The sequence below is a fragment of the Nyctereutes procyonoides genome, unplaced genomic scaffold, assembly GCF_905146905.1.
Source record: "Nyctereutes procyonoides isolate TBG_1078 unplaced genomic scaffold, NYPRO_anot_genome, whole genome shotgun sequence".
Lineage (NCBI taxonomy): Eukaryota > Metazoa > Chordata > Mammalia > Carnivora > Canidae > Nyctereutes > Nyctereutes procyonoides.
In genome coordinates, this window is record NW_026575132.1 from 23,081,294 (window position 1) to 23,108,363 (window position 27,070).

Below are 27,070 nucleotides of genomic sequence, written 5' to 3' on the forward strand. Positions count from 1 at the left end.
CTAATAAATAAAATCCTAAACAAAACAAAACAAAACAAAAAACCATTTATAGTGGCTATATGCTGAAATAATATTTTGAATGTATTAAATAAAATATATTATGAAATTCAACTTCACCTACTCTTTTTTTTACCTTTTTCACGTGGCTGGTAGAAACTTTAAAATTACTTGGGTGGGGACGCCTGGCTGGCTCAGGGGTTGAGCATCTGCCTTCGGCTCAGGCTCAGGTCACGATCCCGGGGTCCTGGGATTGAGTCCTGCATTGGGCTCCCTGCGGGGAGCCTGCTTCTCCCTCTGCCTGTGTCTCCGCCTCTCTCTCTCTGTGTCTCTCATGGATAAATAAATAAAAATTTAAAAAAAAATAAAGTTTCTGTTCTGACTATAGAAGAAGTACATAACCATGGTGGAGAATTTGGAAAGTGTAGGAGAAAAAAATCATCTATACATAATTCTACCCTGAGATAAATATTAGCGTACTATTTTATTGCATTTTTCTTGTTATTTTTGAGACATTGTCTACGCGCACACACACACACAATGTACACACATGTAATTTATACTATATTCACATATACAGTATATAGATTTTGTATACAACTGTCTCAAAAATGCATATATTATAATAAATAAATACTCTGACTTCACACTGATGTGAAGGTGTGAAGGTCTTTTCACCCTTTTGCATTTCCAGTTTGTGTTTCAATGAATATTCTTCGCATTCACGTTTTTTTGTATTTGAGATTATTTCTTTAGGATAAATTCTTGTAGCTAGAGTTCTTGGATTAAGTATTTTACCCATTTTATATTTGAAACACACCGCCCAATCGTTTTCACTATTTGTGAAAAAAAATAAAACAACGCCAATTCTAGAACTCTCAATGGTAATGAAGGAGCCCCCCTTTGCTCACACCCTGCCCAGCCTGGGGCATTCTCGTTGGTTGTTATTTCTCATAGATAATTTGGCTATGAGCCAAATGTTGCAGCAGCAACACGAAATTCACTGTTTTACTGAGAAGTCTTGAAAAGCTAATATTATTCCCTAATCTTCTTGTGAGTTCTCTCTTGATGTCTCTCGTTCGCAAGTGTGATTTTTCTTTCTCTGTTAACCCCTTGCTATTATTTGTATCAAACACTTTCCCCGGCAGGTTGCTTACCTTTGTATTACTATTTTCCTTCCTTGCTGTGGAAAAATTGGGGGTTGGGGGCACTGGGGTGGCTCAGTCAGTTAGGCATCGGCCTTTGGCTCAGGTCATGATCTCTGGGTCCTGGGGTGGAGCCCCACTTCGGGCTCCCTGCTCAGCGGGGAGTCTGCTTCTCAACTTCTCCCTCTGCCTGTCCCCTACTCATGCTCTCTCTCATGCTTTCAAATAAATAAATGAAATTCTTAAAAAACAGAAAAGTTTTGGGGTTTTACTTAGTCAAATGATATACTTTTCCATTGTCTTAAAGGTTGTTTAGAAGTAATAGGACATTTGCCTGGGTGTAGGTATCAGTAGAGATTATGGGTGTGAAAGCACTCTTATAAACCTGAAAGATGGGGATCCCTGGGTGGCGCAGCGGTTTAGCACCTGCCTTTGGCCCAGGGTGTGATCCTGGGGACCCTGGATCAAGTCCCACATCGGGCTCCCTGCATGGAGCCTGCTTCTCCCTCTGCCTGTGTCTCTGCCTCTCTCTCTGTCTCTGTGTCTCTCATGAATAAATAAATAAAATCTTAAAAAAAAAATAAAATAAACCTGAAAGATGCGCTGGCAATAAAAGGAGCGGTGACTCATTAACTCCCACAATTTTGCCACATTTTGAAATTAAACCACTGGGTATCGTATTAACTAGATCAGCACCGTCCAGTACAAATATTCTGCAAGCCACCCAAGTAATTTTATTTTATTTATTTATTTTTAAAGATTTTATTTATTTATTCACGAGAGACAGAGAGAGAGGCAGACAGCAGGAGGGCTCTGCAGGGAGCCCGAGGCAGGACTCGATCCCAGGACCCCGGGATCACGCCCTGAGCCAAAGGCAGACACTCAACCCCTGAGCCACCCAGGCATCCCCAGAACAAAAACCTTAAAATACCCAAGAAGAATTATTTTTGTAGCTTCTTTTGTTAACACAACCTAATGTCGGGATCCCTGGGTGGCGCAGCGGTTTAGCGCCTGCCTTTGGCCCAGGGCGCGATCCTGGAGACCCAGGATCGAGTCCCAGGTCGGGCTCCCTGCATGGAGCCTGCTTCTCCCTCTGCCTGTGTCTCTGCCTATCTCTCTCTCTGTATCTCTCATGAATAAATAAATAAAATCTTTAAAAAAAAAAACACACAACCTAATGTCTACTGACCTCAAAAATGAAAAAGTCTCGTTATAAGTACTATTATCATTTGAATTTATCTAGAGACCTATTCACTATGTTCTGGATGGCAACTCACAGATCCAGCTCGGCTCATATGACTTCAATTAAGTCTGTTACATTGAAAACCCCGTGGATAAATGTGCGAGTTCCTGTGTGTGTGTATGTGTGTCTCAGTATTTAGCCGAAAACACTGCGGCTTCTGTGGGCCATTTATTCTGCATCCCAGGATCTCTGCCAGCTTTAAAGACGAGGAGGGAGGCAGAAAGCAAGGAGGCAGAGCAAGGGCCAGACGATGTGGTGAGGAAGGAGCCCCAAGACCTGAGATCCTCTGGGGACAGTGCGCATTCAGGGGAGCCAGGTAGACACACAAGGCACAGAAAGAAAGGGAAGAGAGAAACCAGGAAGTTATAATTTGCTTTTTTAAGCTCACCACCCCACAAATCCAGAAGTTTCTCTCTCTCTCTCTCTCTTTTTAAACCCAAACGTTTCTTACTGTAGTGGTAACATTTTTGTTTTGTTTTGTTTTGTTTTTTAAGTAGGTTCCATACCCAGTGTGGAGCCCAACGTGACCCTTGAACTCACAGCCTTGACATCAAGCCTGGATGCTTATTGACTGAGCCACCGGGTGCCCGTGTGGTAACCTTTTGCAATTATTCTTCCCACAAATCTTATCACCAGGGACCCTACTAATAATTGTACTTTCTGTATTTGAGACCTGTCAGATTGCTTCTTTCTGCCTGGCACTGAATCTTGCCAGTCTCTTTCATCTTTGCCCCCCAGGAGGAAGGAGTTAAATCAGCAGCTGGCCTGGGATCCATTTACTCATTTGTGTATGTGTGCGCTCGAGTGTGTGTGTTTGGGGGAGGGGTAAGCCCTCTGAGAAATAGAAAAGAAGGGGCTCCTGGAAGGCTCAGTCCTCTGGGCATCCATCCGACTCTTGGTTTCAGCTCAGGTCATGATCTCACAGTCATGGGATCAAGCCCCACGTTGGGCTCCACGGTCAGCGGTGAGTCTGCTTCTCTCCCTCTCCTTCCCCGCCACCCCTCTTCTCCTCCCCCAACCCCCACTCACATTCTCTCTCTCCCTTCCTTTCTCTCTCTCTCAAATAAACAAATCGTTTTTTAAAAAGGAAAAAGAAAAGAAGACTGGTGACCCTGGAAGGTGGCCCGATCCAATTTTCCTTATCAACCAAATCTCCTGGTAAGCAGAGGAATGATACCTGCCAGGAGGAAGAAGCCCTGTCTACGGAATGCCGTCTACCGAATGCCCTGAGCACAAGGTTTCGGGCCAAAGCATTCCTGAGACTCAAGACACCCAACCTCTTGGGAGGTGCGGCTCCCTGGAGAATGTCACATTTGCTACAAAATAATGAAGGGGTACAAAATGGAGCCCTTTCACAATTCAAAGGCTCTCCATGGTGTGAGGGAGCCCGGTGAACCTCATTTAGACTCTTCTAGCATTCAGAGTCAGAGGTGCATGTCCTGTGGGGGACAGGTCATCCCAGGGTGACATTCTCAGTGTCCCAGACCTCTCCTTGCTTCAGCCTGAACCTCTCGATCGCCTGTGGCTTTGAAAGTCTTAGGAAAGCTCAAGGCTGGCTGGCTAAGCACTACGATGCGTGTGACTCCGACCTGACAATCTGTGTCTTGCTCACCCCACCCGTCCCCCATCACTTGGCTCCTACGTTCTATTTTTCCATGTGTTCATCGTCCACCCTAGACCTTCTCTAAGCTATTGGTATCCTTTTTTAAGACACGCAGCTGGACACCAAACCACTGTCCCTGTCGTACCAAGCACCTCTCCAGTCTATGACAACCCCATGAACATGACCCAAGTCATACTGACGCTTTCACAAGAGGCAAGAGATGCTTGCTCCCTGTGTCATCTGTCAATGGCAACACAATTCCATTAAAAGCTAGGAGTTTTTAAGTCCAAGTCTTATAGAACTTTTTTTCTCCTTACAATGCCACGATCTCATTCGCTGCCCACCGCTTACTCGCCTCCAACCTTCAGCCGAGCCTCCCCTACTCGAGTGTTTGGGGTTTACCCTGACAAAGTCTCAAGCATGATGTGATGCCACAGCCTGGAGGTAAAATAAGCCACTGCACATTCAACAAGTTTGGCAATTGTGGTATATTTGTTAAATTTTTGACAAGTCTCACGTAATCGATAATTGCATAGCCATTTGCAAAAGAAAAAAAAATCATCAGGAAACGAGAAATGTTTGGCACCCATAAAGGAAAAGGCAAGAGGGGTCCCTCGGTTTCTAAAGAGGATCTCTTCTTCCAAAGGATCACAAAGGGAGGCAGGCGTCGGGGAGAGGAGGCCTTCGTCAAAGGAGTTGGTTATGTGGCCTTTTCGTATGAAAAATGCGCACAAGCATTTGAGTAAAGTCTACTGAACACCAAATCAAAGGCCAAGCGTGGATGGCCTCAAGAAGACAGTAAATGTTTTAGGATTTACAAGACCTAGGTCGCTGCCACAACTACTCGGCTTTGTGACGAAAGCACTAAGGCAGCCAAAGAGCATATGCAAACAAACGGGCACGTTTGTGTTCCAGTAAAACTGGCTTTGGAAAAACAAAACAAAACCTGGATCTGGGCCTGTGAACCACCGTTTGTCCAAAATGTGGAGGAAAACGTGGCATGAAGGAATCAAATCTACCTGTTTTATTCTCAGAACTGTCTAAGCCCCATTCCAAGCAGAGTGCATGTACCTCACTCAGAGGACATGCGTGAAGTCACATTCCGTAGAATGCAGGCGCCCAGGGGGGCGGCCCTTAATGTTTCTTGGGTTAAAAGCCACATCTCTGCTCCATAGTTCACAGGTCTTTAAATATGAAGACTTCGAGATCCTGACCTCCATACCTCCCTCTGTCAGATGGACATAAAAAAACAGGCCCAGAGAGGTTGAGTATCCTGCTAAAGGTCACACAGCAAAGCAGCAGTATAGTCAGGAACTGGCAGCAGAGTTGGGCCTGGGCCCCAGGACCCCTTTCTGTAGCACCGCACTCCTCCCCGTGCCCCATGAAATAAGCGCTTGCTTCCCTTTTTAACAACCACAGCCAGAGGGCAGCCCGGGTGGCTCAGAGGTTTAGCGCCGCCTTCAGCCCAGGGCACGATCCTGGAGACCAGGGATTGAGTCCCACGTCGGGCTCCCTGCATGGAGCCTGCTTCTCCCTCTGCCTGTGTCTCTGCCTCTCTCTCTGTCTCTCTTATGAATAAATAAATAAAATCTTAAAAAAAAAATAACCACAGCCAGAGCCGGGTGACAGAGAAATAGATGAGCTCTCAAACTTGTTTTGACAGAAGTCTTCCTTCACCTTTCTTTACAAATGATCTCTCAGGCCGAACCCCAATATAAAACTTATGTGGAAGGAAGGGTGCCTCTCTCCCTCTGCCTGGTTGCACTCAAAGCTTGTGGGGCTCCCTGAAGGGATCATAAAGATCAATGAGCCCAAAAATTAAAAAAAAAGAGTAGAGACGCCCAGGTGGCTCAGCGGTCAAGTGTCTGCCTTTGGCCCAGGGCGTGACCCCGGGGTCCCTGGATTGAGTCCCACGTCGGGCTCCCTGCATGGAGCCTGCTTCTCCCTCTGCCTGTGTCCCTGCCTCTCTGTCTCTCTCTGTGTCTCTCATGAATAAATAAATAGAATCTTAAAAAAAAAAAAAAAAAAAGACAAGTTGAGCAGAAGAGAACTGCCAAGGCGGGCACAGGGGAACAGTGTGGTGGGTGTCATGGAGGGCACGCCTGCTAGCCTCTTGGTGCCTCTAGTTTCCGCCACCCTCCCCTCTACTTCGCAGCTCTCCCCTGATGCCCAGGGCCAAGCACGGCAGGGCCGCTGCCCCCCAGCCCCCCGCCCCGTCCCTATCCTGCCATCTCAGCCCTGGATCCCACCCCCCCCATGAGGACAGAATGTGTGCCAACCTGTGAATGATATTAATGACCTCTAAGTCCGTTTTTGCTAAGATGTGCATAATCAGGATCTGGTAAGGATTAATGCATTATTGCTCCCAGATACCAGATTTGGGTTCTAAAGGGGCTTTTTAGGAGCTCAACACAGTGTTCTTGAGATCACGTTGAGTGACTTGTCCAAGGATACCTGAGCAGGGGCAGGGGGTTGCCCGAGATGGGGGCAATCTTCCACCAGAGTAGTTGTAATTTTTATCAATTTCCTAGTAGATTTCATGGGGGTGGGGCAGGAAGAGTCCCAAGTTTATTCTATTTATTTATTTGAGATGGAGTGAGAGAGAGAGAGAGAGAGAGAGAGAGAGAGCACGAGAGGGGCAAGAGGCAGAGGGAGGAGGAACGGCAGGCTCCCCACTGAGCAGGGAACCGATCCTCAGGGCTCAATCCCAGGACCCTGAGATCATGACCTGTGCCGAAGGCAGACGCTTAACCCGCTGAGCCACCCAGGCGCCCCTCCAACTTCATTTTAAAAAGAAGTTTAAAAACCATAGATGGACGCCCATGGTCAAGGTCTCAGCCATGATGCCAACACAGACGCTATTCTGAGGGTGCCAGGAATCGTGAAGCATCTGGGGTATGACTCCCTTACAAGGTAACAAGTTCTCCTGCCACACTTTCATGAGTGCACGTCACACGGCAAAAAAACACGAGACTCCTGGTAAGAGACAAAGGACTCAGCAAGAGCCATTCAGGAGTTTTTTTTTTGTTTTGTTTTGTTTTTTTTTTTTTTTTTTTTTTATGGTTGTTCTCCAAGGTCCAATTCCAAAGCCGTCATGGGAAAGGGGGTCAGACGAGCTGCACGGTGCAGCAGCCTGCATGACGGGAAAAGAACCCTGAACCGAGGGAACCTGAATCTTTTATAACAAACCACGGGCCTGCCTGCCCTTTGCTCTGGGGAGAGAACAACCTACACTTCCCAGAGCTGGTCACTGTGGAAACACCCCCGAAAGGACAGGCCAGGCCAAAAGGCAGGCAGTGCCTCTGCTCACAGCATGTGCAGAGATCAGGAGATGCATGGAGTGGCGCCCAGGTGGCTCAGTAGGTTAGGCATCTGCCTTCCACTCAGGTTGTGATCTCGGGGTCCTGGATTCGAGTCCTACATCAGCTCCCCACTCAGCGGGAAGTCTGCTCGCTCCTCTCTCTCCCCTCTGCCACTCCCCCTGCTTGTGCTTCTGTCTCTCTCTCTCATATAAATAAATAAGATTCTTTAAAAAGAAAGGAAGGAGGAAGAAAAAGAAAGAAAGAAAGAAGGAAGGAAGGAAGGAAGGAAGGAAGGAAGGAAGGAAGGAAGGAAGGAAGGAAGGAAGAAAAAAGATTCATGGAGAATTCTCTTGCAGGGTTTAAGGCCAGGCCTGCTCAGGACTCCCAAGGAACGTGAGCTTTCCAGATTGGGAATGACAGGGGCCAGAGAGAAAGCACAAATCCTGCACAGGGACAAATAAACAAGCATGTTTTACTCGTTTGGTTAGGAAGCGCTCCCCTCTTAGAACAAAATTCAAAATCCTCCCCATGGCGCAGCGGGCGTTCCCAGTCTGGTCCCTGCCTTGGCCATTCCCTCTGCCCGGAACATCCCGCACGAAGCTCGCTCTCTCACCTCGTTCAGGCCTTCAGTCCCCAGCCCGGACTCACCTACTCTCCCCTCAGATTGCCTAATTTGTCTTCAAAGTGCTCATCACAGCCTACTTCATGTGTATCTGCCCTCAGTCTTCCCCCTGCTGCTGAGGGCAGGCCCTTTGTTCACGGCTGTGCCCACAGGGTCCCCATCCGACCGAAAGAGACAACTACTTGTAATCCTATGGATGGTCTACCTACCGTTATGGTTGAATTGCACACGCCCCCCCAATTCCCTCTACTGGAGTCCTAATCCCCAGTACCTGAGACTGTGACCCTATTTGGAGACAGTGTCTTCAGAGAGGTAATCAAGTTAAAAATGAAGTCATTAGGGTGGCCCTAATCCAGTAGGACTGCTGTCCTTTACTGTTATTTTAATTTATTTTATTTTATTTTATTTACTCATGAGAGAAAGAGAGGCAGAGACACAGGCAGAGGGAGAAGCAGGGAGCCTGATGTGGGACTCGATCCCAGGACCCTGGGATCACGCCTGGGCTGAAGGCAGATGCTCAACCACTGAGCCACCCAGGCGCCCCCAGTGGTGTCCTTCTAAGAAGGCACATTCCCCATGATTTTGAAAAACAATGTCAACTGCTACCCATTCTTGGAGGCAGCAGTTCAGCAGAAAATCATCCCTCTGAAACATTTCTACGTACCCAAAGGTGCTTTCTATTCCCTAAATGTCACTTTAAAACAGGTAAAAAGAGAAATACTATATCATGGATTAAAATGCTAAGGCAAGGGCTAACGCGTCCATGAAATGCTGTTTTTGAACCCTCGGCGATCAAAAGCCTGGGTCCATCGGGGCCTGAGCCAGTACCTCTCAAGGATGAAAACCCACTTGTATCCACTGAGACGTTTACCCAACGACAAGCGGAGACAGCCCTGAGAATGTTCTGAGCAAGCAGAAGGAACGAAAGGGGGGATGAGCAGAGGTCGGCTCGCTTCCCTTCCCTTCCCTTCCTGGTTATTTTGCACAGCCCGGCTCTAGGCTTTCGGTGGCTGGAAGCAGAGTCAGAGGGGATCAGAAGCAGGGAAAGAAGAGAAGGAAAAAAACCTTCAAAACTAGGGCAGAGGAACAGGTGTAGTCAGTGCTATGCAGGGCAGGCAGTGTTTCAACAGCAGCCAGGAATCTGCCGGAGATCATTTCTCAAATGCCCCCGCCTGCCTCACCTCACACCCTTCAAAGACGCCTGGGCACCCCCAGGTAGTTACCCACGTTCTTGTGCAGCTCTGAGACCTGCTGCATGCTGCCGGCCAGCTCGTGCCAGTGGTCACCCCTCTAAGAAGTCAGCCCCAGGGCCCCACAAGATCCTCTGGGACGAGAAGCCATGTGGCTCCTCTGGTGCCTCGGCCTCTACCCAGGGATCCTGCACCCCGAGCCTCCAGCAGCATTTCCAAGGTGGTGCGGCCGCGCCAACCCCAAATCAGGAAGACCACAAGCCACAGTGGCGATGTGCGTGGACAGGTCTGGAAGCCCCACAAAGAAGCACGTAGCTGAGCTGACCTCTCTGCTCAGAAAACCTCTCTTCTCCCTCATTTGCACCAGTTGTGATGAATGTGGGCGCCCAAGTTCCTCTTTCAAATCGCTCACACGCTTCACTGAATCTCTCTGGTGTTCTCCCAATACCCGCTTCTCTTTAACTTCTGGCCAAGCAGAGCCTACACAGAGGAAAGGGATGTTTAACCGGGTGGAAAGAAGGGAGGAAAAAAAATGTTAGGAATGGGATACTCCATGAGGGAGAGCCCGACCTGGGGAAAAGGGCGCAGCCAGAGGGGTAACACGAGGCCCTGCAGGGCCCCTGGAAGTCAGGAGGGGCCCAGGGGGCAGGGGAGGGTTAGGCCTGTGAAGGCTGCCGCCCTACTGCTCGCAAACACACCTCTGGGCACCTGGGCCCCGCGTGAACGGTCCACTGCAGCCCCACACATTACCCATCCCTCCAAACTTCGGGCCCGACAGGCAGAGGCATCGCAGCATCAGGGTTTGTACTCTAGTGACTTCTCATCAGAAAAAAGAAAAAAGAAAGAGAAAAGAAGAAGGAAAAGACAAGAAAAAGAAGAAAATCAGCAAATCAGCTCAGACTGGAGTGCACTTAGCTATACAACCGAACAAAAATGTTTTGGTTGTGTTTCGAAAGCCTGACTCCTGCTGCGCTCCTCCCTCCCTCACCGCTCGCTCAGGGCCTGGGCCTGGATAATCAGCAAGAAGAGCACCTGCTCTGCTGGTTCCGGTTGAAAAACCTGATTCCACGGCCAGGCCTGGCAACCTGTGCCTGTGGCCTCCTCCACAGAACATTATTTACGGGAGAAGGAAGGAGGTTAATTGTGACTCACGTCTACTGAAATTTCCCCCAAATCGAGTTATTTAACAATGGGAACAACGTGGCATAAGAACCTGGGCATGGCTTTACCTCAACTAATCGGTCATTAAACACAACAAATATCTCAGGAGGGTGGACACAGTCTGTATCCACGAGCCACGTGGCCAACCTCTTATACTGCAAAACCATCCAATGGCACAGCTCACTCCCGTGCTGTAAAGAGCGTGATCATGGGTAAGCAGGTGGCCAGGGCTGGGGCATCCAATGAGAGGGTGTCTTTCTATGAAGTGTCCTTCTAGAATACTTTGGGGATTTTCCGTCTGAGAAGCCGCAGAGCCGGGGGGGGGGGGACCCCACCAGGACTCCACCTTCCCCAAGAGTTCAATCATCAGCATCAGAAAGCAAGCTCTCCAGAAGTCTCCAGGAGACACCCCCCATCAGCCTGTCACACACACACACACACACACACACACACACACACACACACCCAGCTGAGCACATTCACATGACGTCCCAGCACGCCAGCAGGCCCGACTCCCACTGGTGCTGGGCAATTAAGAGCCATTTTCGGTTATTCTGAGCTGAGCAAAACCATCCAAAGGAAGGGGCGGAGGTGGGGGTGGCTGAGGGGGGAGCAGGAGGTGAAGACGCCCAAAAGAAGGGCCTGCTAATTACCCAGTGCACCAGGCAGTTGGGAGAGGAAGGGAGCTCCAGAGAAGGAGCCTGGCTTAGCAGAAGCACCTGACAATGTTGCAGAGAGAAATTCTGAGTGATGGCTCCCTGCACATCCTGCCCCTGGCCTGCTTCTGGCAGGATTCCTCAGAGCTCCATCCAGCTCCTCCTGAACTAACTCCCTGTCCCTCCTCCTCCCCTTCCCCTTTCCCCAGCACAACAATTTCCAAGGCCCCAGGGAAACGGCCACCTCCACCACCGAGTGTGCTGGCAAAGAATGAATGACACGAAGTATACATACGTGGCATAATACATGCGCGTGATCTAAAACTGGTTTCAAACAGTACAGAGACCGTGAAGTTAAGGGAAAACCAAGGTCTCCTTCCCTGCTCCCATTGCTACTGCCCGGAGGTCACCATGACTGACAAGCTTATGGGCGATCTTCCAGAAAGTTCACTACCATATACTGGCATTAGCTTTTACACGAACGAGATGACACTATGCACACCCCCTTAGCAGCAGACTGTAACTACCTTTCCAAGTCAGTACGTACGAACCGCCCCTCCCGCATGATTTTTTATTTATTTATTTATTTTTTTTTAATTTATTTATGATAGTCACAGAGAGAGAGAGAGAGGCAGAGACATAGGCAGAGGGAGAAGCAGGCTCCATGCACCAGGAGCCCGACGTGGGATTCGATCCCGGGTCTCCAGGATCGCGCCCCGGGCCAAAGGCAGGCGCCAAACCGCTGCGCCACCCAGGGATCCCACCCGCATGATTTTTTAACTACGACTTTCATTGGGTATTTTCTTTCCAGATTTTTCCTTTTCAAAACAATACGTCGGAAAGTGTAGATCTTTGTTTAACGGCGTGAGACTATCTGTGGGATGGACTCCCAACAGCGACACTGCTGAGGGAACTGATTTAGTTCAGATTCCATATTTAGGCTACGCCACCTTAAAAAAGAGAATTTCAGGCTGGTGAATGGAGCCAACCTGACAAATGGGGAAGCAGAGGTGCTATTTTGATCACAAGGGATCCCATTCTGGGGCAACCACTTCCCGTGGGCATTCTGTCTCAGCCAAGAGAAAAAAAATGTAGGTCTTTACTGAATTCTGGCACATTCTGTTTGGGCAGAGATTCCTCAGAGCTCAATAGCCTCATTGATTTCTGTGTCCTACGTGCAGCTTTATATATTAAGTAGTAAATCAAGAAAAGGAGTCAAGAGGATATCATTATTTAATTGAGAAAACAGCCAAGAGGTCTCACGGCAGAAAATGGGGTAGTGGGACTCGTCGAGCCTTGGCAGTGCCTTAAGTTCTATTTGCAATCGTCTGCTTCCTTCGGACTACAATGCCTAGAGATGTTGCATTATTCTAGATTTCTCTTGATTCTACATTCTGCTGCTTGCCCTCCCAGATCCATGCCTGAGTCCAGTGTCTGAGGCTACTGTTCTCCTGGGAGTGGTGTTCAGAAATGTCTAACTACTACCAGCCAGGGGCAAGGTGTCCTAACCAAATGATACGAAAAATTTTATACCGGAGGTGAAAGCACCAGGAGACCATGATCACACGTGGAGGACAATGGTAGTTAACTACCATATCCTACTAACTACTAATGGTAGTTAGTAGGATATGTAATGTCCTTAGAGCAGCACCTGGTACACACTAAGGGCTCCATAAATGCCCCTTGCCATTGTCCTCATTGTCTGATTCCTTATCACCAAGCTACCTCCTCGCCTGGTCACTGGCTTCCCTTACAGATTTTATTATAGGGGATATAGGCAGGGCCCACTCAGGTTTACGGCCCACCAAATGGTTAAATGCATTTGGGGGATCCCTGGGTGGTGCAGCGGTTTGGCGCCTGCCTTTGGCCCAGGGCGCGATCCTAGAGACCCGGGATCAAATCCCATATCGGGCTCCCGGTGCATGGAGCCTGCTTCTCCCTCTGCCTGTGTCTCTGCCTCTCTCTCTCTCTCTCTGTGACTATCATAAGTAAATAAAAATTAAAAAAAAATAAATGCATTTGGGTTTATACAACCATCTCTTGTGATCTGGGTTACTGCTGGTTAAACCCCCTGGGATGGTTAACTTTTACGTCAGCTCGACTGGGCCACAGTACTTAGATATTTGGTCAAATGTTATTCTGGATGTTTCTGTGAAGGTATTTTGGGGATGATATTAATATTTTAATTGGTATATTCTCAGTAAAGCAGATTACCCTCCATAATATGGATGGACCCCAACCAATCACCTGAAGGCTTTTACTAGAATAAAGAGTAATCTCCGTGCAAGAAGGAATGCTGCCGAGCAGACTGCCTTTGGACTTAAACTGCAACTCTTCCCTGAGTCTCCAGCCCGCCAGCCTCCCTCGACAGATTTCAGGCTTACTAAGCCATCACAACGGTGAGCCAGTTCCTTAAAATAAATATCCGTCAATAATTAGATAGATAGATAGATAGATAGATAGATAGATAGATAGATATAGGGGTAGATAGATTTAATAGGTGATACATGATAAATTAGATAGATGATAGATGATAGATAGAGGATAGAGGGGTAGATAGATGAAATAAGATAGATAGATGATAGATAGATAGATAGATAGATAGATAGATAGATAGATAGATGATAGATGTTAGATGATAGATAGATAGATAGATAGATAGATAGATAGATAGATAGAGGGATCCCTGGGTGGTTCAGCAGTTGAGCACTTGCCTTCAGCCCAGGGCGTGATCCTGGAGACCCGGGATCAAATCCCATGTTGGGCTCCCTGCATGGAGCCTGCTTCTCCCTCTGCCTGTGTCTCTGCCTCTGTGTGTGTGTGTCTTTCATGAATAAATAAATAAAATCTTAAAAGAAAAGATAGATGGGGATAGATAGAGGGGTAGATAGATTAGATACATAGATGGGGTAGATAGATAGATATAGGTAGATAGATTAGATAGACAGTTTCTGTGGCTTCTTTCTTCAAAGAACTCTGGCTAATACTACTCTCTGTGTTCATATAGTTCTAGATGCCCTGAAAAATTCAAGTGCAAAGACTGACCACCAGATCTTGGGCAGGAGTGACACCGCCCATGGTATCGCAAGCCTGTGAGCTTTGCATCAACAACCACCCTCGCATACACACCCATCACGCTGGCCTAAGAATAGCCGTGAAGCTAGAAGTGAGTCCTTTTTATGATGAAAGTAGGAACTAACTTAATAGAAGTTAAGAACTCAGTTCTCCTACTGAGTTGAGAGGTGGGGGATCTAGGAAGAACAGAAAATAACCCTCCTACACTGTTGACACTGAGTCAATATCAAGACTAAAAAATATTAGTCTGGGGTGTCTCAGCGGTTCAGGCAGTTAAGTGTCTGACTCTTGATTTCAGCTCAGGTCATGATCTCAGGGTCATGAGATCGAGCCCCGAGTCAGGCTCCTCACTCAGCTGGGAGTCTGCTTGAGATTCTCTCCCTCCCTCTGCCCCTCCAAACCCTCTGCTCATGCACACACGCGTCATGCTCTCTCTCTATATTAAGATATATATATCCTCATATCCTCTCAGGTATATGAAGAACTGACAACACTGTAATTCCAAATCAAACCTGCTGGATTCAACATTAGATACATCATTATTTTTAACAAAATTAACCAATAAATTGACACTTCAGGCAGAGTCTGAGCTTTTGCGGAAACAAATCTTGTCTATGAGAATAGCCTAGACACCTTTGAAAACACAATCACCCACTGGCATTTCCTTAGGTGGGAAATAAGTTGGACAGTGTATGTTCTACAGGGCACTGTGGATTTTTCTACAAAGTTCTATAGCTATCAACTTATTTGAACACCTCTTTATTCCTGTTTACATTTAAATAAAGGGCAGGGATGCCTGGGTGGCTCAGTGGGTTGAGAATCTGACTCTCGGTTTGGGCTCAGGTCATGATCTCTGGGTCTGGGACTGGTCGGCATAGGGCTCCACGGTCAGGGGGGAGTCTGCTCCTGCGTTCTCTCCTTCTCCCTCTTCCTCTGCCTCTTGGCCTGCTGCTGTGTGGCTGTGCATGCACATGCTAGCCCGAGTTCTCTGTGTGTGTGTGTCAAATAAATAAATAAATAAATCTTTAAAAAACGGGATGCCTGGGTGGCTCAGCGGTTGAGCAACTGCCTTTGGCTTAGGGCTTGATCCCGGGGTCCTGGGATCGAGTCCTGCATCGAGCTCCCCACAGGGAGCCTGCTTCTTCCTCTGCCTGTGTCTCTGCCTCTCTCTCTGTGTCTCTCATGAATAAATGAATTAAATAAAAAATAGTAATAAATAAGGACACCTGAGTGGCTCAGCAGTTGGGCATCTGCCTTTAGCTCAGGGCATGATCCCAGGATCCAGGATCAAGTCCCACATGAGGCTCCCTGCATGGAGCCTGCTTCTCCCTCTGCCCGTGTCTCTGCTTCTCTCTCTCTGTCTCTTGTGAGTAAATAAATAAAATCTTAAAAATAAATAAATTAATAAAATAAAATACAAAGAAAATCATTCAGCTGTCTGCTCTAAATCCTTGAAACCTGATGGCCTTCCTTCTCTACTCTGTAGTCCAGGGTATAGAGTGCTGAATAGGAAACCCATTTCTGCTTGGACACCATCACGAAAAGTCACTGAACTTCTTTGGGTCTCTCTCTCTCATTTTTAACAGAGTTTGTCTACATCAAAAGACTGCAGTGAGAGCCAGGTAAGGCATGTAGGAGGCACTCTGACCATATGTTTCTGATGATCTCATCTATTCTGGTGAAAACCAAAGCCAACGCTGAGGTGGGTTACCGGAGACTTAACTTGGTATTAATCTCTGGTGTTTCAAATTGATAAGTAGTCAACGGTAATTTTTAAAAATTACAACTTTGATGGCAGCTTCATGGTTTCAGTTTCTGCTCAGACTCAACTGGTGGCAAGTTGTAGAAAAAAAAAAATCTGATGGAAAGATACCATTGCTGTCAGTGAAGTAGCCTGCACATACCTGCCAATAAATATGTGGCCTCTTCTGGAAAATTTCCACCCTCACGGGCACAGGAATGCAGGAAACACAGGGGCACAGCTATCAGTCACTGGGACAGTGAAGTTCCAGATGCGGAGAAAGTGGGCCTGCTTCCTGCCCTTCCCCCTCCTGCATTTTCCTGGAGGTCCCCAAGTTCCTGTCTATCCTCTGTTACACTGACCCGTCGGTGCTCCAAGGTCCATTATCTACCGACTTGCATGTCTCCTTCTGGGCCCTACAGAAAGGAGGCTATGGGGGCAGCAAAAGAAAGAGGCCTGGACATTACATTCTAGTACAAGGATGCCCAGAAAAACAGCAGAATTCAGGTATGAAAAGTTAGGCTCGGCCCTAGTTTTCTGACCTACTTCCCTTCCGCAGCCAAGCAGCCCTGCCAGGCATCAACCTCTTCGGATTCACCTCCCCAGTGCTGATATTCCGTGTAAGGGACTGGCCACGACTGAATCCGCTCTATGTAGATGCTGACCCTGACCAATCTGGAACCATCAGCTGTCTTACTGATTAATCCAGAGGTTAAGAAAGGTGATCAAAATAACAAGTGTTAATGAGGATATGGAGAAACTGGAACCCTTGTGCATTGCTGATGGAATAATGGTGCAGGCACTGGGAAAATATTAAACATAGGGATGCCCGCGTGGCTCAGTGATTGATTGAGTTGTCTGCCTTTGGCTCAGGTCATGATCCCAGAGTCCTGGGATAGAGTCCCACATCAGGCTCCCCTCAGGGAGCCTGCTTCTCCCTCTGCCTGTGTCTCTGCCTCTATCTCTGTGTCTCTCATGAATAAATAAATAAAATTTAAAAAAAAAGAAAATAAAATATTAAACAGCAAACTGCCATATGATCCTTCTGGGCATATCCCCAAGAGGATTAAAAGCAAGAACTCACATAAATATTTGTACACGCGTGTTCACAGCAGTATTACTCACGATAGCCAAAAGGTGGAAGCAACCCAAGTGCCCATCGGTATACAAATGGGTAAACAAAATGTGGTCTATACATACAATGGAATATGATTCTGCTTTAAAAAGGAAGGGACAGACCCTGAGGACATTATGCTAAGTGAAGTGAGCCAGTCACAAAAAGTCAAATCTTATAGGATTCCACTGATATGAGGGGCTAATGCAGTCAAGTTCACAGAGACAGGAAGTAGAATGTCAAAGTAGTTACCAGGGGCTGGGAGGGAGGTGTAAGGGGTAATATTATTTAATGGGTATGGAGTTTAGTTTAGGAAGATAATTTTTTAAAAATTTTTATTTATTTATTCATGACAGAGAGAGAGAGAGGCAGAGACACAGGCAGAGGGAGAAGCAGGCTCCCTGCAGGGAGCCCGATGTGGGACTCGATCCCAGAACCTGGAATCATGCCCTGAGCCAAAGGCAGATGCTCAACCACTGAGCCACCCAGGCGCCCTAGTTTGGGAAGAGAAAAAGCCCTGAAGATGCGTGGTGGTGATGGCTGCTCATCAATGTGAATGCACTTCTATCACTGAACTGACACTTAAACATGGTTAAAATGGGGGCACCTGGGTGGCACAGTCAGTGGAGTGTCTGACTCTTGGTTTCAGCTCAGGTTGTGATCTCAGGTGGGTGGGACCGAGCCCTGCACGGGGCTCCATGCTCAGTGGAGAGTATTCTTAAGATTCTCTCTCTCCCTCTCCTCTGCTCCTCTCCCCCTTCTCTAAAATAACTAAATAAATCATTTTTTAAATGCTTAGAATGATACATTTTATGTTATGTCACAATTTTACAATTAAAAAAACAAAGGTGATCAGGACTCCTGGGTGGCTCAGTCAGTTGAGCGTCTGCCTTCAACTCAGGTCATGATCTCAGGGTTCTGGGATCGAGTCCTGCGTTGGGCTCCCTGCTCAGTGGGGAGTCTGCTTCTCGCTCTGCTTCTCCCTCTGTGATCTCTCTGGCTCTCACTCTCTCTCAAATAAATAAATAAAATCTTAAAAAAAAAAGATAGAAATCAGAAAAAAATAAAGGTGATCATATGTCCCAGCTTGGGGGCGACCCCAATTTATATCGTTGGCTTGGCATACTTGATATTAGTGCCTCCTTTTCCTTTTAGTGAAGCCCTATGACTGTGTCCCAAACCGCATGGTAAGTGTTCCGGGAACCCTAAGATTAAATAACTATTCAGTGTCATCCAGCTAAAGCATGGGAAGAGTATCTGTCTTATCCCTAAACCTAATTCCAAAGCCCATGTTTTCTACGACCTCACACCCTACCGAGGGTCTGATGATTTCCCCGGTCTACATCAAGTTTTCTAGTATTTTTCTTTTCAACTCTGCTGCCTAACACAAAGCTTTGATGTGCTACCTACCTAGTAAGAAACATTACCTTAATGCTTATCTCCAGAAATGCTTATATGTGTACTTAAAAAAAAAAAAGGATAGGTGGGCAAAAATAGGAAGAAACATCACAGACAAACAGAATGTCTTCTGGTGTGGTCCATTGGGTTTTCAAGCTGGGGATGATGCCTGCGGTGTTAAAAAGCCCCAAAGCAACAGCATCTGGAGGATGTTACATGCAGTGGCCAACACAGACACTGATATTAAACAAACACCAAAGTCACTCTGTGCTTCAGCTGCTACAGGGCACGTGATGTCAAACACACAGACAGGAGCATCTGCTTGAGGCAGGAAGTCAGCGTCCATCCGGTAAGTTTATCTTTGACCAAAAAGATTCCACTGAGGCTTTTTCTAGCCTCACTAGAGAGAAGGGAGCAGTGTTTCTTTCCCTACTGGCTTCTGGGTCATGCAGACTGAGCTGGGATCCCAACTTCCCATTCGTTCCCTCCAGCACCTTGTACCGATGACTCAAAATCTCTCATCTTGAGGGTCCAAATGCCTCCTTCGAGACCTGCTGTGAGGATTCAGTCTTTGCCTGGACAGAGTGCGGTCTGCTGCTCAGCACACAGTGTAGTACTCGATGTTACTACCTAGAAAACTGAGGGTGAGACCACTTGGATTCTCAGATCCTAAGGAATATTTTTATTCTCTCCCCCATGAACCCAAATACCCACTAGCAAATAGAATGGCCGCTTCAACCACCCAGACCATCTGGGCTCCCAAAGCAAAAGGCCTTTGGGGGAACCCAGAGTTATCCAGAGAATTGCTTGCATTTTCTACTATTTTGCTGTCCGGGCTTGGCATAGAGCTTGCAATCCTATCTCCACCCGTAGCCAACGTTCGCCCACTTGCAGAGAAGTCAGGTGGCCCTGCCAGAGCACGTCTTACCCCACGTGTGGGGCCCTGTTCAGACCGTCACGCAGAGCCCAACTGACCTATCCTGGTCTCTGGGAGCTTCCCGGTGACATAGCTGGTACACAACCCTCCCTCTCACTTCCTCACATATAAGCTCGACTCTTGTTTTCTCTTTCTTTCCAGTAGCAGGGATATGACAGGCTAAAGGTATAATCCAGACACCGCTGACAACCCCTGGGAAGGGCTGTTGCTATTTTAAACATTTTATAGGAACTGTTTACCTACAATACCTGGCAACACTCTTCCAGCAGAATCCTGACACATGGGAAGAGCAAGCAAATTATCACCCAGGAACATTTTCTGTTTTTGCCTCTATGGTTTTAAAGAATAACACCATTTAGCTGCTCCGCATGACTCAGCAGAGTGTGGTTTTTATGGAACACTCCAGCCACACAAGCATCTGACGCTCACACGTCCTGCTGGTGTCTAAACACTGCCTTGCTCGGTGACAGGGAGGCAGGCACTGGGGCATGAGAACTGCATACATTTCTGAGCATATAATGACTTAATAACTTTAAAAACAGGCATAACTTTAAAAACAGGCATAGAATGTCTATCACTGATTACACCAAATAAACACTACCAATTTTGAGCCAAAATGGTGCTTAAAAGTGTTTAGAAGAACGATTTGACTTTTAGCATTTATCTTCCTAGACAGACAAGTAAAAGTCCTTTTTTTATTTTAGCAGAATAATAATGTTGACTGTTACTGAACCATCAGAAAGGACATGAAATAACTAAGTCAGAGACCACTAAGTGGAGAAGAGATGGAAGGGCACAAGATAAAATGTCTTGTAAATAAATAAATTAATAATAATAATAATAATAAAGAATAGCAAAACAGAAGCCTGAAGCCTGGGATAGGAGCCTTAACCGGCTGTGGTCACCATGGAAAAGCATCACCTGCGAGAGGTGTGCTATGGTTACAACCAACAACACTTCCCAAAACATCATAATCCTCAACCTCAAACACAGCTCTCATCCCTGGTATCTACAAGTCACAGAAACAGGCTTTGGACAGCCTTGGCTCACCCATCTTGGGACCTATTCCTCTCTCAGGATTTCAGTCATGGTACTCGTTATATATGATGTCCCTGGATTCACGACATCACATTTTCTCGGCTCACATTTTCAGCTGGGTGGCCACGGACAAGTTGCTTCCAAAAGAAATAATCATGGTACTTACCTCACCGTGCTGTTGTGAAAAGGATGTAGTGAATATGAATGGTGGGTGAAACCTGCTTGGCACTGTTTTCATTATTTTTTGAAATATTTTATTTATTTATTCATGAGAGACAGAGAGAGAGAGAGAGAGAGAGAGGCAGAGACACAGGCAGAGGGAGAAGCAGGCTCCATGCAGGGAGCCCGATGTGGGACTCGATCCCAGGACCCCGGGATCATGACCTGAGCTGAAGGCAGATGCTCAACCTCTGAGCCACTGTTTTCATTATTATTGATATCTTGGGAGGCAAGATCATTCAGTATGACTAATATTACATATACAAATAAATAAGAGGCACTGACATCTCATAAACCCCTGTAAGCTCTCTAGAACAGGGTGGATTAAGTAAAGTACAATTAGTTTAATGAGAATGAACATAACGATACTCATTCAGTGGCATGATTTCGAGGTTGTTCACTATTTCTCAAACATGAAGTATTTTACGGCATCATTCAAAGACAAGAGCAGTAAGTTTTCCACCGCTTGGAGCTCTGCAGATGCATTATTTCTTCTACTGAAAGTCTGTTTTCAATTAGCTTTTGAAGCTTTTGCAAATGAAAGTGCATTCTCTTCCATTTCAATAATGTCACACTTTACATCTTCTGTGACTGCAAGTAACTTTAAGTTCACGTTTGGCTTTGTTATTTGCTCTGCATACATTGCTTATCTGATTTTTTTTTCATTTTGGGGAAACAGAGCGAATTTAGCTATAACTATTCGCAGCATTTCCTCTACTAGGGGAATGGAGGTAGTACACACGCTGTTTGAAATTATTTTTCGGGGATGCCTGGGTGGCTCAGCGGTTGAGCGCCTGCCTTCGGCCCAGGGTGTGATCCTGGAGGCCCAGGATCGAGTCCCACATCGGGCTCCCTGCATGGAGCCTGCTTCTCCCTCTGTCTGTGTCTCTGCTTCTCTCTGTGTGTCTCTCATGAATAAATAAATAAAATCTTAAAAAAAAAAAGAAAAGAAATTATTTTTCATTTTTCAGGGAATTCCAAACATGGACATTCCCATCATGCTACTGCTACTCAAGGAAAAGCATAACGCTCGGCTTTCCTTAATGCCTTGCTTGAGTTTCTAAATCGTATCATACAAGAATACCTAGGGCTCCTTATACCTGTTTGTTATACCTTAACAAACAAAAGTTTGTTTGTCTTTCAAAACTGAAATCCTCCTTAACATTTGTACCAGTTTCATCCTTTGTGAAAAAGAAAATAAGAGACAGTAATAAACAAGGAAACTCCTTCAAACTTAACACATAACCTGACCGGCTTCCCAACTCCACCTTCTTAATCGATGGTGGGTTTGTTTTTCACTCATACCAGACAGCACAGCACTAAAGCTACGTAGTAGTCACCCTTGCTGTAAATGTTCCCTAGATACTTGCAGCCCATAACCATGTTTTGTTTAGCTGAGACAATTTTTTAATGTGCATCATCATCTAAAAATCTGGATATTTTATATGTCAATTTGGATTTCCAGCTTCCATTAAAAATCAAAAGTTCCACAGGGTACGTGGGTGGCTCAGTCCATTAAGCACCCATCTCTTGGTTTGGGCTCAGGTCATGATCTCAGGGTCATGAGATTGAGCCCCACGTCAGGCTCCACACTCAGCCTGGAGTCTGCTTGAAGTTTCTCTCCCTCTGCCCCCCCTCTCCCTCCGTCGCTCTCTCTAAAATAAATAAATAAGCCTCCTGCACAGCCGTACACACACGCCTGAGAGCAGCACAGAAATAACACAACAGGCCGCAGGGAAGCTGTAATATCCACGGTGCTTTGTAGCTCGCGTTGCCTCCTGCCCTGGCTTTTCAACAGTAAAGAAAAGTAAGGCAGAGAGGCAGGAGCTCCTCCAGAGAGAGCTGCCAGGTTCAGCTCCAAACTACCCTTTCACATTTACTTGGGGTCCTGGAGAGAGCTGGGGTGGGTGATGTATTATGGGCCCGCTTGCTGTTAGAAGCTTTGGGCATGGTAGGTTCAGAAGAGGTCTAGTCGCACCTGCAGAAAGAAACCTTGACTGGTCAGCCCAGTTTAGTAGGGTAAGGGTTGGCCCTTCTCATCAAAGGAAAGCAAGGTGACACATTCCTCCTGTCCATATGCTCAAGAAGGGCAGCCAGGATGGCAGGACTTGGCTGGAGCAGCTTTATGATGTGCTTTCGGTGTTAGCAGAGGAGGGAACTGTGCCCGGGGACAGTGCAGGACACAGCCACTTGTGGGATGCTGTGCCCCTGTGACAGTTGTCTAGCAGAGATGTCCTCATCAGAACTCCACACCCAAGAGAGGACGCTCATCAACAGCCACTGCAGACTCTCCAATCCACCCCTCCCCAGGCCTCAGAAAATGATACCCATCCTGTTGTTTTATTTTAACTTATTATAGTTCTCTCCTTTTCAACAATCCATCATTCCCATACCAGTAACTTGGGGATAAGAGTTCATCAAGAGTGTTTTCAGGGGTGCCTGGGTGGCGGAGTCCATTAAGCATCTGCCTTTGGCTCAGGTCATGATCCCAGAGTCCTGGGATCCAGTCCTGTATCGAGCTCCCCAGAGGGAGCCTGCTTCTCCCTCTGCCTCTGTCTCTGCCTCTCTCTGTGTGTCTCTCATGAACAAATAAATGAATCTTTTAAAAAACAAATTAAAAAAGAAAAGAAAAAAGTGCTTTCAGTACCTGTCATTATCCATCTGTCAAAGCCCTTACAATATATGCCACAAAAAGTGAACCTGATGCAAACTATGGACTTTAGCTAAATGGATCCATACGGTCTGTACCAAATGCACCCCTCTCCAATGCAATGTTAATCATGTTAAAGATGTTAATCATGAGGGAAACCGTGGACTGTGGAGGTTGTGGCTGTACTTTCTGCTCTATTCTCTGCAAGCCTAAAAACCGTTCTGAAAAATTAATAGTTTCAAAAATTGCTACTACCAGAAAAAAAAGATCAATTTTATGCCTCATCACAAAAAATTATGATACGCTGCTGTCTAGTCAACATGCGCCAGTTAAGAAGCTATCAACAGAAAAAGGAAATACAACGAATTCAGGCCCTACTAATTCACGATTTGTGATCATGCAAAATACCCTTCCACTTCAGTCTGAATCTTTCTGGCTGTGGCTTGCTAAGCAAGTGGAAAAATTACAGAAGCACCGACTAAGCCATGGAGGACGATCGACTATTGTCACCACCTTCAGCAGCACTGGCCAGCTGTTTCTGAAAGCCTTGCATCAGCGAGGTCATAACTGGAAGTTAGTCTTATCTTTATAGCCAGCGGGTCGACCAAGACCGGCTAGAATTAGCCACCACAGGCTGCTGAAATACCTGTCCTCAATCCGAACATCTCACCTTTCCTTCTTTATTCCATGCTGGCCTCCTCGGGCACTGCTATTTCTGACTGGCCGTTATCATCCGCAGGCAGCAAGATCTCGACAGGTGCTTGCTTACCTCTGAGTCTTTGGCCTGCTGATTTCGAACGACTATCAAATTGTACAGGATCCTGTCGTCGTCTGCCTCTGTGTGGGACACATCGTGGGGCATGCTCCACAAATTCTTTTCATCATCTCTCGCCAGAGTTGCTCCAAAAGAAGAATATGGATTGCCATCACTATGGTGTTAAGGAAAGGGGTATAAGCGTTTTTGTAATATTTGCAATATACATAATACATCATATGCACGTAATATATAATATTAATAAAATGTGTTATATACTGTATGCCATATATATATATATTTCTAATAACAAGGCCTGAACTGGGCACGCCTGGGGGGCTCAGCGGCTGAGCATCTGCCTTCAGCTCAGGGAGTGATCCCCGGATCCAGGATCGAGTCCCACATCGGGCTCCTTGCAGGGAGCCTGCTTCTCTCTCTGCCTGTGTCTCTGCCTCTATATGTGTGTGTCTCTCATGAATAAATAAGCAAAATCTTAAAAAAAAGGCTTTAATTGTCTCTAATAATTAAGCATAAGAACAATTTTAATTATGCATAATAATTAAGCATAGAACAATTTTAAACATCACTTTAGAAAGGGCACAGAAGAGATGTAACCCGATGCCTGGGCAGGGATGATTTTACTACGTTCAATGTGAAATTTAGCACTGCATGTCCCAGCAGTGGGGAAAGAAAAAAAAAAAAGGAAATCCAACGGAGGGATAAAATTCCTGCTTGATTAAAAGAAATTGCCAATCGACATGAAGAGGTGAACTTTTCTCGGGCCCCGGAGTTCAAGGGAGCACAGTAAATTTAGAGCACACTCGCATGCAATGTCTATCAAGTCCCTTGCAAGAAGATGAAGAAATGAATATGCATAACCAAATACATTCAGGAAACAATGTGGGATGTTGAGTAAGAACTTCAGTACGTCTGTTTTATGAGTTGCCCTTTTCGGGCTGGTATCCGAGCGGGCGCTTACGGAGGAGGGGAGCAGCAAAGCCTCATACTCAGGACGTGCTCGTACATGGCCCTGCTTGGCTTCTGTGGGACGGTGCAGGCAGGGTCATGCCGGGGCTCTTCCCTTCATCTAATTATAAGTATGAAGCGCTGACTCCATGTTAATCACAGGGCTCAGGAAAATTGTGAACAAAATACACATGATCCCTGTCCTCGGATCTCACCACAGCCTGGGAGGGAAACATACTAATGAATGATCAGGTGACTATATGATTAAAAAAAATGGGGCAAGTGTTCTAAGGGGGGAGTTCAGGGAACCTTGAGAGCCAGTGGGGGAAGGTGTCAGGCAGGCAGCATAAAGGAGGGGTGCTTGGGCGTTCTGCTAAGGACAAGAACAGAGTTCCAGGCAAGTGAAACAACACATTCAAAGGCTCTGGGTTGGGCGAGGAGGATGCAGGGTGTACCAATTAGAAAAAAATGGGAATATTGGCCAGAAAGCAGACGAGATGCTGGAGAGGGAGCTAGGGCCACGTTTTCTAACACTGATTGGAAATGCGGTCTTTATTCCTAAATAAAGATGTGAAAGGGCTCGAAGCTGCATGATGGTGAAACACAAACAGAATTACATCTTTCAAGCTTTTTCTGGCTAAAGTGTGGAGAATGCTTTAGAGGGCCAAGAGTGGATTTGGGGGATTTGTGAACATGCCACTGAGATGACTCAGGTGAGACGTGACAGGTATGAGGAACTGAACGATGGTATGAAGGAAAGTGCACTATTTTGGGGAATGTGGAGAAAGCAGAGGCTTTCTGGCCCATTCACCCGGACGGTGACAGCTGTCATTCCCTGGAGCAGAGCTGGAAGGCCCTAAGACCACGGGGTGGCCAGCACACCTGCAGATGTGACACGAGGCAATGACAAATGAGGACCACCGGAAGACACCCAGATAAGCAGGTCCTGGGAAGGAGGGACAGATGTAAACTGGCAGAGGGGCTGAAGGTTAATACTGGGATGTAGACAAGCTGGTGCTAAGGAAATCTTGCACTAGGAAGCAAAGTGCCGGTCACTAAAATGGGCTTCAGCAGCAGGGTGAGGGCGTCAGGCTACCAGAGACTCACACTTAGGAGAGCTTGTAAACAAACTGGAGCAAAAGTGGGGAGGGGATCTTGGAACCAAGGCTGGCAGGAGGCCAGCTCTCTGCTTCAGACAGAGGGCCAAGACACCGGACCCCAAAACCCTTCCAGCTGCAGGATGAGGTGCAGGGTGCGGGGCTCGATAAAGAGATCAGAGCTGGGACGCCTGGGTGGCTCAGTGGTTGAGGTCTGCCTTTGGCTCAGGGCATGATCTCAGGGTCCTGGGATCGAGCCTGCTTCTCCCTCTGCCTGTGTCTCGGCCACACTCTCTCTCTCTGTGTCTCTCATGAAAAAATAAATAAAATCTTTTTTAAAATAAAAATAAAAGAGATCAGAGCTATTGGGAACAGAGCAACCTATGGGGAACTGGACGCTGCCCGGCCACACTGTTCTCAGCCACCCTGCTCTCGTGTGGGCTGCCCGACATGCCAAAGGCCGCAACGCAGAGAGCAGCTCTTCTTCAGAATGATGAGCCAACAAAGAAGCTAATCAAGAAATGGGCAGAAGATGTGAAGAGACATTTCTCCAAAGAAGATATACAGATGCCCAAGACGCATGAAAAATTGCCCAACATCACTCGGCATCAGGGAAATACAAATCAAAACCACAATGAGATCCCACCTCACTCCAGTCAGAACGGCCAAAATCAACAAGTTAAGAAACGACAGGTGTTGGGGACGGTGTGGAGAAAGGGGAACCCTCTTGCACTGTTGGTGGGAATGCAGGCTGGTGCAGCCACTCTGGAAAATGGTGTGGAGGTTCCTCAAAAAGTTAAAAATAGAGCTACCCTATGACCCAGCAATTGCACTAATGGGTATTTATCCCAAAGATACAAATGTAGTGATCCCAATGTTTACAGCAGCAATGTCCACAGTACCCAAACCATGGAAAGAGCCCAAATAAACGGATAAAGAAGATATGGTATCTATATGCAATGGAATATTACTCAGCCACCAAAAAGGTTGAAATCTTGCTGTTTGCAGTGACGTGGATGGAACTAGAGGGTATTATGCTGAGCGAAATAAGTCAGAGAAATACAAATACCATGTGATTTCACTTATATGTGGAATTTAAGAAACAAAACGGAGAATCATAGGGGAAGACAAGGAAAAATAAAATAAGATGAAATCAGAGGGA

The 27,070-nt window shown here is 46.6% G+C and overlaps 1 protein-coding gene across 1 annotated transcript in view; it reads right to left on the bottom strand.

The window, feature by feature from the left end:
- The window catches only part of MREG (melanoregulin), a 65,085-nt gene that overhangs the window by 17,432 nt on the left and 20,583 nt on the right, over positions 1–27,070 (bottom strand). The window contains exon 2 of the mRNA XM_055345058.1: positions 23,861–24,020. Coding sequence (XP_055201033.1) covers positions 23,861–24,020 — 160 coding nt within the window. The remainder of the gene's footprint in view (positions 1–23,860; positions 24,021–27,070) is intronic.